Raw genomic sequence first — 17,993 nt, forward strand, 5'->3', positions numbered from 1 at the left:
GCACATATTGAATCCAGTTTGTATTACTCTGCTCTGCCTGCCGTGGAGTTCAGTTTTATAAAAGGAGCTTAAATGGGCTCTTCCTGGGTAATAAATTATCAGGCTGGGCTGAGCAGTGGTCTCCATCAAAAGCCAGGACCTGCCTATCACAGGTTTTTCCCTTCACCAGGTAAAAATGGGGGAGGAATTATATGCACTGATGTGTCAGTCCCAGTAAGGGATGGAATGTTGCGATCCATGAAGATCCTGGAGCTAGAATGGAGAGGAGGGCTCTAAATAGAAAGGTGATGCTCTCGGAAAGTGAGCACCCACACACAGCACTGTGGGTGGAGCTGTGCAGGAGAAAAGCTCTCAGCAGGTTATCTTACACCCTTTGTTAAGGCCCCATTGCATTCATTAAGGCCTTGTTCCTGCTTCCTTTACTGCCCTGGAGAATTAGAGTAAAATCTTTCCTGTTTCCAGGGGATACAGGATCTTTTGGTTGCCCCCCAAAGATGCCTTGCTTTTCTGATAGACTAAATGTAGCGCTCTCTGTGCTTCTCAGAAGGATAATCAAATTAATGACATATGTAATACTTGGGTTGATCAGGGTTCCTCAGAAAGCAAAGCCTGAAGCAAGTTTCTGTACTACTGGTTTATTCAGGATGGCAAGTCAGTGGGTTTCACAAAAGAAACAAGAAAAGGTTTGGGGTGGGCATTTGGCGCAATGGGTCAGACTTCAGCCAACCTTATCCTGTATCACCTGAGTGCCTGGATTTGAGTCCCAGCTCTGCTCCCATTTCCAGCTAATGTGCACCCCGGGAGGGAGCCGGTGATGGCTCAAGTACTTGGGTCTCCATGACCCATGTGGGAGACCAGGATTGAATTCTGGGCTCCCTGGCCTAGTCCCTGCTGTTGCAAGCATTTGGGAAGTGAACCAGCAGATAGAAGGTCTCTCTCTCTCTCTATGAATCTCTTTGTCTCACATATAAAATGAAAATAGATAACAATTTAAAAAACTTAATATAAAATAAAAGCTACTCTTTTATTGTTCATAGTTTTGGCTCTGAATTTTGTACTCTAGAAATTCCTGGGCATGTGATGATAAAAATAATTTTTTAAAATCTGGCTTGGGATGTGGGGATGAGTGTTAGAGTGTAGAACAAGTAGACTGTTACTTATGAAAAATTGAAGTGTACCTCTTCTATATTTAAAAAGACCTTTAGAGTTTATTTTTCTGTTTACAATTGGAATGAATTGGAATAAATTACAGTTGGAATTTTTCTGTTTACAATATGTAATGGGCTAAGTTATAGAAAAATCAAACCTGATGCTGGTTAACTTAAGTAAAAACTCATAGAGAAAACAGTGTGGCTTTTAAGTATTGATAAACACATAAGAGAACTTCAAAAGGTAAGAATTATTGTTTTAAATGTTTGTTTATTTTCATTTGCCTGAAAGAGCAAGAGACAGAGACAAAAAACAGAGATCTTTCATCCCCTGGCTCACTCCCCAAAAGCTGGGCCAGGCTGAAGCCGGAGCCCAGAACTTCGACCGGGTCTCCCACATGGGTGGCAGGGACCCAAGCACTTGAGCCATCATCTGCTCCCTCCCGAGATGCACTAGCAAGAAGCTGGATTGGAAATGGAATAGCGGGACTTGAACTGACACTCTGATATGGGATGTGGGTGTGCCAAGTAGCAGCTTAGCTTGGTGCATCACAGTGCCAGCCCCAAGAATTATATTTTAAATGTATCTTTGGGTAAACCAAAGGTCAATTTCTGTGTTGATTTAAATAATACTTTATTAAAATTATCATGTCTTGAAATATCATGGAGCAATGCCATGGTGTGGTAGCCCACATACACTCTAAAGGGTGCTTTTCATTAACACCAGTAAACTGGAACATGGCAGACAGTTTGATTTCCTTGTTGTGTTCTGTTCTGTTCTGTTCTGTTCTGTTGAAGTAGCGGGGAGAAATGGTGCTGTCTAGGGGAAAAGGGTGAGTGTGGTTTCTGGGATCTGCTCAGTAGGAAAAGGGGGTCCTTAGCTTGCTGTTGGTTTTATTTGTATCTAGGTCTAAAGCCCAAGTTATATAAATCCAAAAGGATAACCAAGAATTAGAGGCATATTTGTACATCACTTTCCCATGCAAAATTACTCCTATAACCTTTTTTGAATTTTTAAAGATCTATTTATTTGAAAGACAGGGTGGGGGAAGAGATCAGTCTTCCATCCAGCAGTACACTCCCCAAATCCACCTAACAGCTAGGGCTGGACCAGGCTGCAGCCAAGAGCCAGGAGCTCCATCCAAGTCTCTTGGTAAAAACTCAAGTACTTGAATCATCAGCGGCTGCCTTCCAGGCACATTAACAGGAAGCTGGATCTGAGGCTGAGGCTGGACTGAATCCTAGGCACTTGGATGTTGAAGGCAGATGTGGTGTCCCAGGCTTAACCTGGGATGCAGATGTGGTGTCCCAACTTAACCTGCTGTGCCACAATGCCTGCCCACCTCTAGCTCTTTTTTAATAAACTCCCAGGGGAGATGATGAGACAGGGAAGGCTTAATTTCTCTAGATTTTATTTTTAAATATAATTTCATGATCCAGAAGAATGAGGCCTTACAATTAAGCTGGAAATAATGCTAGTCATTAAAAAAATACATATAAAAATACTTAGTACCCTACTGATGACTGGGTTTCTGTTTCATTCATATTTTAAATTTATATGAGCATTCAGGGACTGTTTAAAAAAGATTTATTTATTTATTTGAAAGAGTTACAGAGACGCAGAGGCAGAGAGAGAGAGAGAGAGTCTTCCATCTACTGGTTCCCTCAACCAAATGGCTGCAATGGCTAGAACTGGGCCAGGCCAAAGCCAGGAGCCAGGGGCCTTCTCTTGAGTCCCCAACATGGGCGCAGGGGCCCAAGGATTTGGACCATCTTCTGCTGCTTTCCCAGGCACATGAGCAGGGAGCTGGATCAGAAATGAAGCAGCCGGGATCCAAAGCAGCACCCACTGGCACTGCAGGCAGCAGCTTTACCAGATACACCACAGTGCTGGCCCCGCAGAGACTGTTTAAAAGAAAAAAATTATTTTATTTTATTTGAAAGGCAGAGTGAGACAGAAAGAGGTCTTCCATCTGCTGGTTCATTCCTCAAAAGGCCACAATGGCCAGGGCTGGGCCAGGGGAAAACCAGGAACCCAGAGCTCTCTCCAGGACTCCCGTGTGGGTGGCAGTGGCCGAAGCACTTGAGCTATCTTCTGCCGCTTTCCTAGGTGCTTAGCAGAGAGTTGGATAGGAAGATGAGCAGCTGGGACTTCAAAGCCATGCTCTGATATGGGATGTGGGCATTGCAAGCTGTCTTGACCTGCAGTAACACACCACCAGCCCCTTCAGAGACTTGTGAAGTAAATATTTTGGTTTCTTTTGCAGGAATTATTTAGACAAGATAGATGTTGTAAAACTGTGAGCATATGACTAATTTTTTAAGGATGCTTTTGATCTTTTACCATCATTTGTGTGGTTTTGAAATAACTGGCATTGGTATAAAATTACATTTTAGTCTAATGAATAGAAACATTTATACAAAGGTTATTATTTAAAATACTTCAAACTGATGTCATAATGATAATGCTACTTTTTTTTATGCTTCTATTTTAGGCACCAAAAAAATAGGGTGACAGATTGCTAGTGTTTGATGCAAACGGTGAGTGATTTGTTACATAAAATGTGTTTGTCCAAATATTAAGAATATGGGAATGGTTGAATGTGACTGAATGACTTAGCAATTAAATCCTTTATTAGTCTATATTTTTAAAAATCCTACATATTTACCAATTAGAAATTTGCTAGGAACACCTCTGTTGATGACATACTGAGGGTTCTTTTCCTTATTTTTCAGGAAAAGTGATGATTGAGCCAAATGAAGCAATGTCAGAGTAAGAGGATGTCTTTGAGCAGCTGATCCATCACATACCTTTAAAGCAATTAGAACTAGATAATGCAACCATTTGTCACCCAATTAAATTTGAAAGGCCAGAAATGCTTGGATTAGCACTGTGGCTTGTGCTTCACTTAAAGCAATTGTTACATGGAAGATCATTTAAAATGAAAAATGAATTTTGATAAAAATGTAGAGGATTAGATAACATTAACTTCTTTTAATGCTTTAACACTATAAACTCTATATTTTACATATATAATAATTTTCATTGCTCATTCCTATTTCCCTTTGATACTTTTTTCTTCCAGAGTAGTTCTTTAAGTTGATATTTACTTTAAAATTAAACAAATTATTTGTTTACTATAACATAAACTGTTTCTGCTAAATAGGGAAAACAATCATCTCAGCTAGTTGAAAAACTAATGTTAAAAAAAAATCATGGCCTGCGCCGCAGCTCACTAGGCTAATCCTCTGCCTGCGGCTCTGACACACGGGGTTCTAGTCCCGGTCGGGGCGCCAGATTCTGTCCCGGTTGCCCCTCTTCCAGGCCAGCTCTCCGCTATGGCCCGGGAAGGCAGTGGAGGATGGCCCAAGTGCTTGGGCTCTGCACCCGATGGGAGACCAGGATAAGCACCTGGCTCCTGCCATCGGATCAGTGCAGTGCGCAGGCCAAGGCGGCCATTGGAGGGTGAACCAACAGCAAAGGAAGACCTTTCTCTCTGTCTCTCTCTCACTGTCCACTCTGCCTGTCAAAAAATAAATTAAAAAAAAAAAAATCCCAATACGAGGGCACACACTGTGGTGCAGTGGTTAAGATGCCTATCTCCTCCATCAGAGTACCTGAGTTTCTGCCACCTCTGCTTCCAATAAATAAGTAAATAAATTTTTAAAATGTCTTTTTAAAAAAAATTGCAGTATAATATCACTTTAGTAACAAAGTCATCAGTACCTGCTCTGTTCAAGGCATTGATTCTGATCATTCTTTACAGCCCTTTCTAATATGCTCATCTCTTAGCTTCTGAAAAAAAATTCCATTAGTCTGAAAAATTACAGATTGAAAGCTGATCATAAGACACAGTCACTCATAGGAATTCTTGACAGATGGGTAGGTACCATTCCAATGGGATTCTTCTAGTCAAATTCTTATTATTTTTGTTTATTTTGAATACTATTGGCTGAAAAAATTCTACTTTATACAACTTATATATTAACTTTCATGCTTAAAGCTTAAACTGTCCCTTGGCTTTTGTCATAAATTATAAATATTAAATATAAATATATAAATATACTATTTTTATGTTAAAGACATAAGCCCATCAGTGGTGGGGGATCAATATGTATTTCCATTTAAGGTTGCAACTAATGAGAAAAAAAACCCTTTAAGTATATCAATCTAATCTATGCATAATTAAATAATTATTATACAATTGAAAGCATATTTAAATCTCTAGGAAATGTTCAGTTGTCTCCAAGAAAAATGAGATGTAATTTTCAGTAATAATAATAATAGTAATAACAGAAATCAGTGAAAATAAAGTATTATTGTATCCATAAGGCCTGATGTTCACAGACTGTGATAAGCAATGTTGGAACTTAGAGCAAGGGCTAATCCACATCCTGAGGTTGATAAGCCCCAAGAATAAATCACTTACAGCCTGGGCCAAAATAAAAAAATGTAATGACTACTTGTTTTCTTGATCTCAGTAATGATTGCATCTGCCTATGAAACTACACTACTTTTTGCAGAGGCAAACACGATCAAGTTCTCTATAATTCCTTTGTACACAGAGCAGGGTAGTTTGTCAACTTAGGTGCCTTACCCAGAACTGAAAGTGAACAGGGCCAGGACTGAAAGAAAGGATCACATAGGAAATATTTAAAATCCTGGGATGTCTTTTATTGAGGAAGAGAGTACTTATCTACAAATTGGGTTAATGTTCTGAGCAGGATTTCCACTCCACTGCATTGCTAACTGGTAAGTGGGGTTTGCCAAAAGGTGCTATCCCAACTGGGGGATAAGCACCAGGGGAAGCTGGAAGTTTTCTTTCTCTTTCTCCACAGTGCTTTGCCTTAATCTTCTGGTTCTTCCCTGGGGGCCCAGCACAGGGGTGTGGTTTCCATAAACCAGGAGTTTCAGTTGTCTGTGAACACAGAGCCCGCTTTTATCATTTCCATTTTGCTCCCATGAATCCCTTGTGTGAAAGATTTTATCTACCCTACAGATACTGGTTTTAATGACAAAATATTTTCAACAGTAAAAATAACTATATTTTGAATTCCAGACAGAGTTTTCTAGATCGTGAATCTTTGGTCTGTTGGGTTTTGATGTTGGTTGTTGTTTTGAGATGGAAAGCTCCCAGCTGCTAAGTCATTCTTCACATGCCTGCCATGGCTGGGACTGGGCCAACCCCGTAGCTGGAACTCCGTCTGGGTTCTCACACGTGTGGTAGGCACCCAACTACTTTAGCCATTACTGCTACCTCCGAGGCTGTGCATTAGTGGAAGCTGAAATGGGGAGCAGAGTGGCCCAAGTGTCATCTGAACCCCTGGGTCAAATGCCTACTCCAGGCCAGCGCCATGGCTCACTTGGCTAATTCTCCGCCTGCGGCGCCAGCACCCCGGGTTCTAGTCCCAGTTGGGGTGCCGGATTCTGTCCCGGTTGCTCCTCTTCCAGTCCAGCTCTCTGCTGTGGTCCAGGAAGGCAGTGGAGGATGGCCCAAGTGTTTGGGCCCTGCACCCGCATGGGGGACCAGGAGAAGCACCTGGCTCCTGGCTTCTGGCTTCGGGTCAGCACAGCGCGCCGGCCTTAGCGCCCATTTGGGGGGTGAACCAACAGAAGGAAGACCTTTCTCTCTGTCTCTCTCTCTGTCTAACTCTGCCTGTCAAAAAAAAAAAAAAAAAAAAAAGCCTACTCCAGATCTGTTGTTTTCTTTGGTCAAACTCTCAAGGACACTGAGAAGTATGGGTGGGAATTGAAGCAAATCCACAGCATTCAACTCTTGGACTGAGCTTGAAAAAATTCTGTCTTGGGGCCGGCGCCGTGGCTCACTTGGTTAATCCTCTGCCTGTGGCGCTGGCATCCCATATGGGCGCCAGGTTCTAGTCCCGGTTGCTCCTCTTCCAGTCCAGCTCTCTGCTGTGGCCCAGGAGGGCAGTGGAGGATGGCCCAGGTGCTTGGGCCCTGCACCCGCATGCGAGACCAGGAAGAAATGCGAGACCAGGAAGAAACACGTGGCTCCTGGCTTCAGACCGGCGCAGGGCCGGCTGTGGTGGCCATTTGGGGAGTGAACCAACAGAAGGAAGACCTTTCTCTCTGTCTCTCCCTCTCACTGTCTATGACTCTACCTGTCAAATTAAAAAAAGAAAGAAAAAAAATTCTGTCTTATGGTTTTTTATTATGTAATCACGTTTTTATAAACTTTTTCAAAATGAATGACAAGTTTTTTTGTTGTTGTTATTGTTCCTGTTTTCACAAGTAAACACCTCTTCAGACCCAAACCAAGATTTGCAAGAAAATGTTATTCCTCACCAACACAAGTCTCTCTCAGTGTAGCTAAGACATTCTCAGGAAAGTAAGTTTTTTATTGAATTTTGTTTTTATGCCCATGTATGATAAATATAAATCATCTTAAGGCAAAGTTTAAAGTATAAATCTCCTAAAAAGCTGCTAATTCTAATAGAAATTTGGGGGATTTCCTAAATATGACTAATACTCTTAACATACTAAGAAAAAAATCCTAAAACCTATATTTATCTAGTCTTTAGTGTGAATATGTTCCAATGAAATAGCTAACATGACCTGAGTTTGTAACTTTAGTAACTAGATTTATTTTATTTATTTGAAAGACAGAGTTACATAGTGGGGTAGAGTCAAGGGGAGGGGGGTGGTCTTCCATCTGCTGGTTCACTCCCCAGATGACCACAATGGCCAGAGCTGAGCTGATCCAAAGCCAGGAGCCAGGAGCTTCTTCCGGGTCTCCCTCACAGGTGCAGGGACTTGGGCCATCCTCTACTGTTTTCCCAGGCCATAGCAGAGAGCCAGATCAGAAGTGGAGCAGCCAGGACACAAACCAGCACCCATATGGGATACTGGTATTGCAAGCCACGGCTTTAACCCGCTGCGCCATAGCGCCAGCCCCCTTTAGTAAGTACTAAATTAAGTACATTCCATTTCCAAAGGACATTATTATATAAAGTAAGATTTTAATTTTCTTGATTGTAATTGTATTTAACTTAAAGCTAATGAAAACAAATCTTTTAAAGTAGACTAGGTATGTTTTTCCTGAAAGGTTGGAGGCCTTACTGCCATAAATCACATCACTTTCTCAAATGGAAATTATGAGATTTTAGTTGAAGAGAAAGTCTAACTTGGAACCTCTGATCCTCTGAAACTTTATATAAGAATGACTACAAAAAAGAAGCAAATAGGAATGTTTTTTCCCTGCTAAATTCATGATTTGGAGCCTGGCACAGATTAAACCACAACCTATAGTGCCGGCATCCCATATGGGAGCTGGTTCTAGTCCTAGCTACTGGGCTTCCAAACCAGGTCCCTGCTAATGTGCCTGGGAAGGCAGCAGAGGATGACCAAGTGATTGGGCCCCTGCCACTCATATGGGAGACCTGGATGAAGATCCTAGCTCCTGGCTTCAGCCCAACTCATCCCAGGCCAAAGCAGCCATTGGGGAGTAAACCAGTGGATGGAAGATCTCTCTCTGTTTCTTTCTCTCTGTAAAAAAAATCTGCCTTTCAAATAAATAAATCTTTAATTAAAAAAAATTCCTGGGGCCGGCACCGTGGCTCACTTGGCTAATCCTCCGCCTGCAGCGCTGGCATCCCATATGGGCACTGGGTTCTAGTCCTGGCTGCTCCTCTTCCAGTCCAGCTCTCTGCTGTGGCCTGGGAGGGCAGTGGAGGATGGCCCAAGTGCTTGGGCCCTGCACCCGCATGGGAGACCCAGAAGAGGCTCCTGGCTTCAGATCAGTGCAGTGTACCGGCCGTGACGGCCATTTGCGGGGGAACCAACAGAAGGAAGACCTTTCTGTCTCTCTCTCTCACTGTCTAACTCTACCTGTCAAATAAGTAAAAAAAAAAAAAAAAAAAAAAAAAAAAAAAAAAAATTTCTAATTTGGTCAGGTGTCGTTTAGGTATTTTTCTTGCATGATCACTGCTTCCGAATGGTAACGTTCCATTTATCCTCAGGCCATTGAGTATTGTTGGATACCTCCATGTGTATTTCACTAAGATTATAAAAGGCATTTCCAAATACACACATACTCAGAATTGTACTTGCTAAATTCCCTTCCTTAAGGATATAACGTAATAAATACCTAAGTTCTGTATTTTATAGATTCTAAAGCACACTTTTTTCATATTTTAACATCTTACAATTGATGTGCTTTTATATTTGACAGTTTTTTCTTAGTGATACATAAAATAATGGTATACCTTATAATGAACGGCTGGTATCTTAGATTCAATGAAATACTGTAATTCAGACTGGAATAGCATCAAAGCCTTAATACCTAGATTCAAAAGTAGACATTTAAATTCTGGTAGTCACTTGTATAGTGACCTTTTGCATAACAGGAATCTCACCATGCTGGACATTGACTATTTTGGTAACTTCTCAGCTCCTCATTTTCAGTAACTTCTCAGCATCCTCTTGGACGTTTGCTCTCACAATGGGAAAAGCAGTAGGCAAAAGTAGAACAAATGTTGATCATTGCTGTGCTTTTTTCATTTCCAGAGAGGGTTTCGCTGTAGTTGTGTTTACTGGGGAGCAAAGATTCCATTCCCTCCTGTAACATTAAGAATTAAACAAGCTGGGCAACCTATTTGCTAAGTCAGGGGACAAACCCACTAGCTTCACTGACAATGTTCTGGATTCACAATCCAGTGGGGAAAAAACAGAACCCCCATAACTCTGGGAGAAATATAGTACTCGATACCTTGTTACATCTTTCCATGCAAACTGGAGGTTGAATAAAAAAAAAAAAAACTTTGTGAAGCAAACATATTGGAAGTCTTAAGACCTCAAAAAAGAGACTTGGGGTTATTTTTCACAAGCATAGGTACCTGTCTTAGTGAACAGAATACCATACAAGTCTCAGTGCTTTGTTTCAGTCTTGAAAACTAAAAGAGAAAGTTAACCCAATTGAAGTTTAGCTCCTTAATACAAAAGGCTATTTTAGGGCCTAATATGTAGCAGTGTGTAGGCATCTCCTAACAGAATACCAGTTCGAGTCCCAGCTGCTCCACTTCCAATCCAGCCCCTACTAATGAGCCTGGGAATACAGCAGATGAAGTGCTGGGGCCCCTACCACACACATGGGAGACTTGGATGGATTCCTGGCTCCTGACTTCTGTGTGGCACAGTTGTAACCATTTGGGGAATGAAGATCTGTGTGTATGGGTGTGTCTCTTCCTCTCTGCCACTCTGCATTTCCAAAACAAGGCTATATTATGATTAAGGGTTAACATCAGTGTTGGACTCTCTCCATAAGTAAAGCAAACATTTAGCAATGGCAGGAATCCATTCAAACCCAAAAAATCTCGACTAATTTCCTTAAATAGTTTTTTCATCATATCACAATCATGTACTAAAGGTATTTATATAACTGACTGCTTATGTGCTCTTTATTAAAGAACTCTGAAAAGACTTTAAAATGATATACAACAAACGTCAAGTAGAAGTAGAATTTTAATCATCAGCACAAATTATTTGTAATGTTCTCCACAAAGAAGCTATGTTTTAGTCATTTTATTGTCGGCATATTAAATTGTGTATTTGTATCAAAAATAGTGTATGTGTTTGTGAACCCATAGAAAGCATTAAACAGAATTTTAACCTAAGGAGGTATTTTTTCACTCTATTCTTAATCCTTAGGAAAGAAGTTTCTTCCAAGAACACTGAACATAAAGTTTCCTTAGAGCATTCTGGAAAAAGAGTATCTTCAAAGGGCATGAAAAATAAAGATATCGTAACAAGTCTTCAGTCTGACCTATGGTCCTCTTCCTTCTTAAAAGAAAGCACAGGTAATAACATTTGTTTGGTGAATTGAGTAACTGTGGCTTCTAATTCAGCCTCCTTTTCTGTAGCTTTTGGGAGCCGACAACTCGAAGTCTGCAGCAAGTGTTGGGAGTCAGTTTTCCAAATCGTGTACTGACTGGGTGATTCTGATACAGTCAGGGGTAGGGTCCTGGAGTATACATTACATAAGATGACAATGATAGAGCTTAATTCTTAGAATGAATTCACATACCCGTGAAAGCATTAACCAATTCCATTCATTTAACAAATGTTGAAAGCCAGTATGCCAGAAGCTGTAGATAAAATAGCAAAATAAACGTTCTTGCTGTTATAAAATTAACATTCTAGTGAGAGACAGCCAGCTACTTAAAATAAAACACCTAGAGCAGATGTTTGGTGCAGTGGTCAGGTTGTCATTTAGGATGCCCACATCCCATATCTGACTGCCTGGATTTGAGTCCTGGCTCTGCTTCTCACCTAGCTTCCTGTTAATAACGAACATCCTGGGATGCAGTATGTGATGCCTCAAATCCTTGGGTCCCTGTCGCCCACATGGGAGACCTGGATTGAGTTCCAGCCCCTTGCTTTCCTGGCCGAGCCATGGCTATTGCAGTCATTTGAGGAGTGAACCAGCAAATGGAAGGTATCTGTCTCTCTCTTCTCTGTCTCTCTCTCTCTCTGTCTCTCTTCCCCCCTCTCTGCATTTCATATAAATAAGATCATTTTTTTAAATGTAAAAACAAGATAATTTTAGGTCATGATAGGTGCTATAATGTAGGTAAACAGTACCTGTAGGGAGGACTATTCGATCTAGGCATCAGGAAATTCCCCTCATGAGGTTGGCTGTGAGTTGAACAAGACAGTTCCTATGACATCACAGGATGTCCTTAATTCCTTATTGTGACCTTCCCCTGATGACATCAGTGTGGTGAGTTGGGGCAGAGGCTGGGTGCAGACTGGAAGATTAAGGTGGTTGTGAGCCAATGGAGACAGTAAACGAGATAGATGCAGGTAGATGGAAGGCCTGAATAATCCAGCCATCGCTCCTTAGGATTTGGTATCACTTTTTAGGGTAGCATTTTTGCTTTAGTGTTATTCATTCTCTCCCCCCCCCCCCCATCCCCACCCCTCAAGCCTGTGTTTTCTTAGAACTGTCTTCTGTCCTTCTGTCTCTTTGGGGCTGTTTTCTTAGCATTGTCTTATCTGGAACTCTCCTGGGCTTCCTCAGTTTCTTCTTTCTAACACAAGCATCTATACATTATTTAGACTAGCTCATGGCCACACTCTCATCAAAGAGGGCATTGCACAAGACTTCTCAGGCACTCACAATCTTACGTGAAAGGGGTGGGTGTAGTACAAGTTCACTTTGAAACTGTGAAAGGTTTTTCTGAGACCAAAGGAGCTAGCAAGCTCACTCAAAGTGTTTCCCAAGGAGATGATTTTAGGAGACACAGAGTTAAGCTTTAAAAATTATTTTAATGGTTTTATATGTGTATATATATATACATATGTATTTAATGTATATTAGAAAAAATAATACAGAATGTAGTGGGGAATACAAACTCTGGGGTGGGCATTTGGTGCTGTCCCTAAGGCACCCCTTGGGATGCCTGCATCCCATAATGGAGTGCCTGGGTTCCAGTTCCAGCTCCATTTCTGGTTCTAGCTTTGTGCTAGTGCACACTGTGGGAGGCGGCAGCTTATGGCTCAAGTACTTAAGTCGGTCCCTGCTACATATATTGGAGACTCAGATTGAGTTCCAGGTTTCTGGCTTCTGCCTGGCTTGGACCTGGGTGTTGTGCACATTTTGGGAGTAAACCAGTGAATGGAAGATCTCTCTTTGTCTTTATGTCTATCATTCAAATAAATAATTTTTAAAACAAATGGTATGAACTCTAGGGTCAAACTGACTCCCAGAGCTACTGCTTACTAGCTATGTGAAGCTGGGCAGATTATTTAATTTTTCTGTCTTTCCATTTCTACTTCTCTAAATGGGAATAAAAGCAGTACATACTCCACTTGGCTGTTGAGAGAACTAAGTGAGCTAATATATATATATATATATATATATATATATATATATATATATGTAGTGCTCAGAAGGGTGATGACATCACTTTCTTATGCAGATGATGTTACTTTTATTAGTATATCTTGGATTATAATAGATTTGAGCAAGTTGTAACTTTTCCATGTATGTTGATCAGGTCATGTGTGATCTGTTTTAGGTGAAGGGGTCCAAGATGCAGTGATGGCAAAGCAGGAGAAAAGTGGTGAATTCCGCCTTCAGGGTACGGATGATAAGTTGTCAGAATCAACAGACGATGATGGTGAAGATGGTGCCAATGACGCCAATGATAAAGACATTAACCCCAGAAAGGAAATCCGAGCCCCGTTAGAGTTAATGGCAGAAGTAAGTGTTACTTGTACATTATAATTTAAGAAACTTAACAATATTCAAGTAAGTAATATATAGCCTTGAAGATTTAAAAGATTAGTAAAAAGATCCTTGCTCACATACAGATGCTTACCTGGATATTCATCTCTCCTCGTGCTTTCATCGGGTGAGAGATGAAGAAGAGTCTTGAAGTGCCAGACAGCACTCTGTTAAGGCAGAGGCATGAGTGCGAGAAGTTTGTGTATAAAATTTTCCAAAGACTGCTTCAAAGAATGCTTTCCACACACTGGGCACCATGCTGGTTGCTAGGGGTAGAGATTAAGAGAGACGTGTCCTTGTCCTTGAGAACAGGAACATATGTAATTACTATAAAATGAAATGCATGCTAGTGAAAGTATTAAGTTATCTGGGAAGACAGCGACTTAGATGAGTAACTGAGAAATGAGGCAGGAGGCACAAGAGATAAGAGAAGTGCTTTTAGAAGAAGAGACATGAGTGGAATCTTAGAAACTCGAATGAAGATAGAAGTATACGAATTCTTCTGGTAAACAAGAGGAGAAGGCATTCCTGGGATGGGAGATCGTATGTGCAGAGCCGTTTGAAGCTCGAAACGCCACTCTCAGAAATTGTCCATAAACATTTATTGGTGACTCTATGGAGAACAAAACAATTTTTGCCTCATGATATCACAGTCTACCTTTAATTGCTATTATACAACTTCAAGCACATTGTAAGAACTTCCTAACCATTCACTTTCATTTCCCTTTCTCATACTTGTATTATCATACATTCCATTTCTACTTATAAGCCCCCATAATACATCATCATTATTATTATTTTTTATTTGACAGGTTGAGATACAGACAGTGAGAGAGAGAGAGACAGAGAGAAAGGTCTTCCATCCACTGGTTCACTCCCCAAATGGCTGCTACAGCCGGTGCGCTGCGCTGATCCAAAGCCAGGAGCCAGGTGCTTCTCCTGGTCTCCCATGCGGGTGCAGGGCCCACGCACTTGGGCCATCCTCCACTGCCCTCCCAGGCCTCAGCAGAGAGCTGGACTGGAAGAGGAGCAACTGGGACTAGAACCCGGCGCCCATATGAGATGCAGGCAGAAGATTAGCCAAGTGAGCCACGGCTCTGGCCCCTATTTTTGTTTTAAATGGTCAATTGTCTGTTAAAGAGATTTTTAACCTCTTTTAGAATATGCTTTTAACTTACCTATCACTATTTCCAGTGTTCTCCTTAACTTTCTGTGGATCCAATTTTCTATCTATGATTTTTATTTTACCTGAGAACTTCCTGTAGTATTTTTTATGATACAGTTATTCTGAAAATATTCTGTTTGAAAACAATCTTAGTTTTTGCCTTCATTTTTAAAGTCTATTTAGAGAATGATGGGTTGCGAGTTTCTTTTTTATTTTGTTTTTGGTTCTTGAAAAGTTGCTTCATTGTCTTAGAGCCTGCATAGTTTTATATGAGATGTCTTCTGTTATTCTTATCCTTAGTTGTGTATAATATGTCTTTAAACATTTTTTCCTCCATATTGTTAAATCTGGCAATTTGCTTATGATGTGCCTACATGTGTTTTTCCTCATGCTTCTCTTGCTCATTGGGATTCTTGGATCTGTGGGTTTATAATCTCCATCAGGTTTGGAAAATGTTATTAATCTAAATTTTTCTGACTTCTACTTTCCTTCCCTTCATCTGAGCTGCAATTGCATATGTGATAGCTACCCAATAATGTCCCAAAGACCACTAATGTTCCATTTTTTTTCAGTTTGCTTTTTCTATATATTTCATTTTAGATCATTTCTATAGCTTTGTCTTCAAGTTCATGATCCTTGCAGGGTACCCTGTGGTTAATCTCATCCTGGGTTGTTTTTTATTTCAGTTATTGCATTTGTCATCTCTAGAAGTTCTGTTTAGTTTATCATTTCTCTCATCATTATGTTCGTATTTACCTGTTTTTCAGCATGTGATACATTTTTGTAACAGCTTTTTGAACTTACTTGCCTGCTATTCTATCATCTTTGTCAAGCCTAGTTTAGTTTCTATTTAATTAGTCTGCTTCTGCATAGGAGACTTATTTTCCTGCTTCTTTGCCTGCCTAGTAATTTTTCACTGAATCCCAGATGCTGTAAATTTTACATACTGAGTACAAACTCTTTGTTTATTTGTTTCTTTTAAGTATGTTGGACTTTGTTTTGAGACATAGTTAAGTTAGTTGGGTGCAGGTTTTTATTTTTGATCCTTCCTTTTCAGCTTTGTTAGGGAAGTTCCAGGATAGCCTTTATAGTGTAGGGACATGCTGGTATATTTATGAAGAGTCTTCACAGTGCTCTGTGGATTAGAGAGCCCTCCCACTGTGGTGGTAACAGCCTGAACTCATTTCGACCCTCTGTGAGGTCTAGTGATTATTCTACCTGCTCATTAGAGTAATTCTTTTTCCCTTCTTAGATAAGTTCTTCACATTCATTTGTAGATCAGTACCAGCCAAGGACTCACAGAGATGCCTCTGCAGATTGCTGGAGCTCTTTGTCTTTGTGAAGCTCCCCCTTCTCTTGAAAATTAAAACCTCTTGGGGCTGGCACTGTGGTGCAGTGGGTTAATGCTCCGGCCTGTAGTGCTAGCATCCAATATGGGCGCTGGTTCGAGACCTGGCTGCTATACTTCCAATCCAGCTCTCTGCTATGGCCTGGGAAAGCAGTAGAAGATGGCTCAAGTCCTTGGACCCCTGCACCCACGTGGGAGACCTGGAAGAAGCTCCTGGCTCCTGGCTTCAGATTGGCACAGCTCCGACCATTGTGGCCAATTGGGGAGTGAACCCTCTCCCTCCGCCTCTCCCCCTCCCCTTCTCCCTCTCTCTGTGTAACTCTGACTTTCAAATAAATAAATCTTAAAAAAAAAAAAAAAAAAAAAGAGAGAGAGAAAATTATAACCCTTTGGCTCCTGTGCTGTTTGGACTCAGAGATCACTAGTCTCTGTTGGATTCCTTTTTCCCATGCTGGTGATTGAAAACAGTTTTCAAGCAGGAAGGAAAAGCACCTGAGGATCCACTTTGTTCCCCTTCTTTCAGACATCTCACTGTCCTGTGACGTTTGTTGTCGAGTTCCTGAAAGCTGTTGTTTCACATATTTTTGTCCAGCTCTACAACTGTTTAAGAAAGGAAAGTAAATAGGATCTGTGACTTCATCATTTCTAGATTCCTCAATTAGATTGTTAGCACAAAGAATAATGCATTCAACCAAAACACTAACCCTGGAATCATGAAAGGAAATCCATCATATTTACTTTATTTTACTCCTAAAATAAAGCATATATAGGAAAATTTGAAACTTCCTAATATTATAAGGTGTTTCTTTTTTTTTTTTTTTTTTGACAGGCAGAGTGGACAGTGAGAGAGAGAGAGACAGAGAGGAAGGTCTTCCTTTTGCCGTTGGTTCACCCTCCAATGGCCGCCGCGGTAGGCGCGCTGCGGCCGGCGCACCACGCTGATCCGATGGCAGGAGCCAGGTGCTTCTCCTGGTCTCCCATGGGGTGCAGGGCCCAAGCACTTGGGCCATCCTCCACTGCACTCCCGGGCCACAGCAGAGAGCTGGCCTGGAAGAGGGGCAACCGGGACAGGATCGGTGCCCCGACCAGGACTAGAACCCGGTGTGCCGGCGCCGCAAGGCGGAGGATTAGCCTAGTGAGCCGCGGCGCTGGCCTATAATGTGTTTCTAAGAAGTAAAAACAAATACTGGTGCCAAGTGTTAGAAAGAATTCACTTAACTGACCTTCCTCTTGGCATCTAAATCATGAACTACAGAACATTCAAAGACCCTACCACCATAAACAAATTCTCTGGAGTTGTTTATTTTCTTTATTTTCTCCTTTTTTCCCCAATATTCAGTTACAACAGTGATCCATTCATTCATTTGAAAATGCAAATTCAGATAGTATGAGATTTCCTATTTTCATATACCTTTTGCTATATCTGTGCATAAAATGTTTTATTTTCAGAATGCATCCATTTTAAATTTTCCCAGCTTTTTATTTTGAAGTTTTTCAAACCTATACAAGATTTGAAAGACTAGAACAACAGAAAGCTATATAGGCTTCACCTAGATTCATTCACTCCTTGTTAACATTGTGCTACATTTATTCTCTCGCTCTGGTTCTCACTTGTTAGATGAGGTATAGACATAGCCTACGTGTGGCTGAAACATTTTAAAGTTGCAGATGTCATAAAACTTCAGCCCTAAACATACATTGAAGAATGAGTTTCCTAAGAATAAGCTTCTTTTTTGGTGTAATGCTATAACCTTATTTTATCTAAAAAAACAAAAAAAAAGTCTGTGATATATAATATTCTACACAGATTCAACCTTCTCAGTTTATCTTTTTTTTTTTTTTTAAGGTTTATCTGTTTATTTGAAAGGCAGAGTTACAGAGAGGCAGACACAGAGACAGAGGTCTTCCATCTGCTGGTTCACTCCCCAGATGGCCACAATGGCCAGAACTGGGCTGATCCAAAGCCAGGAGCTAGACGCTTCTTCCAGGCCTCCCATGTGGTTGCAGGGACCCAAGGATTTGGGCCATCTTCTGCTTTCCCAGGCCAATAGCAGAGAAGTGGATTGGAAGTGGAGCAGCTGGGA

At 41.0% G+C, this 17,993-nt stretch overlaps 1 protein-coding gene across 1 annotated transcript in view; it reads left to right on the forward strand.

Moving 5' to 3' along the window:
* The first annotated feature begins 257 nt into the window (after positions 1-257).
* Positions 258-17,993, forward strand: part of ERICH2 (glutamate rich 2) — a 30,614-nt gene continuing 12,878 nt past the window's right edge. Inside the window, exons 1-5 of the mRNA XM_062196340.1 lie at positions 258-300; positions 3,885-3,921; positions 7,403-7,498; positions 10,816-10,964; positions 13,188-13,372. Of these exons, the coding sequence (XP_062052324.1) occupies positions 258-300; positions 3,885-3,921; positions 7,403-7,498; positions 10,816-10,964; positions 13,188-13,372 (510 nt within the window). The remainder of the gene's footprint in view (positions 301-3,884; positions 3,922-7,402; positions 7,499-10,815; positions 10,965-13,187; positions 13,373-17,993) is intronic.

Source organism: Lepus europaeus, chromosome 1 (assembly GCF_033115175.1).
Source record: "Lepus europaeus isolate LE1 chromosome 1, mLepTim1.pri, whole genome shotgun sequence".
Lineage (NCBI taxonomy): Eukaryota > Metazoa > Chordata > Mammalia > Lagomorpha > Leporidae > Lepus > Lepus europaeus.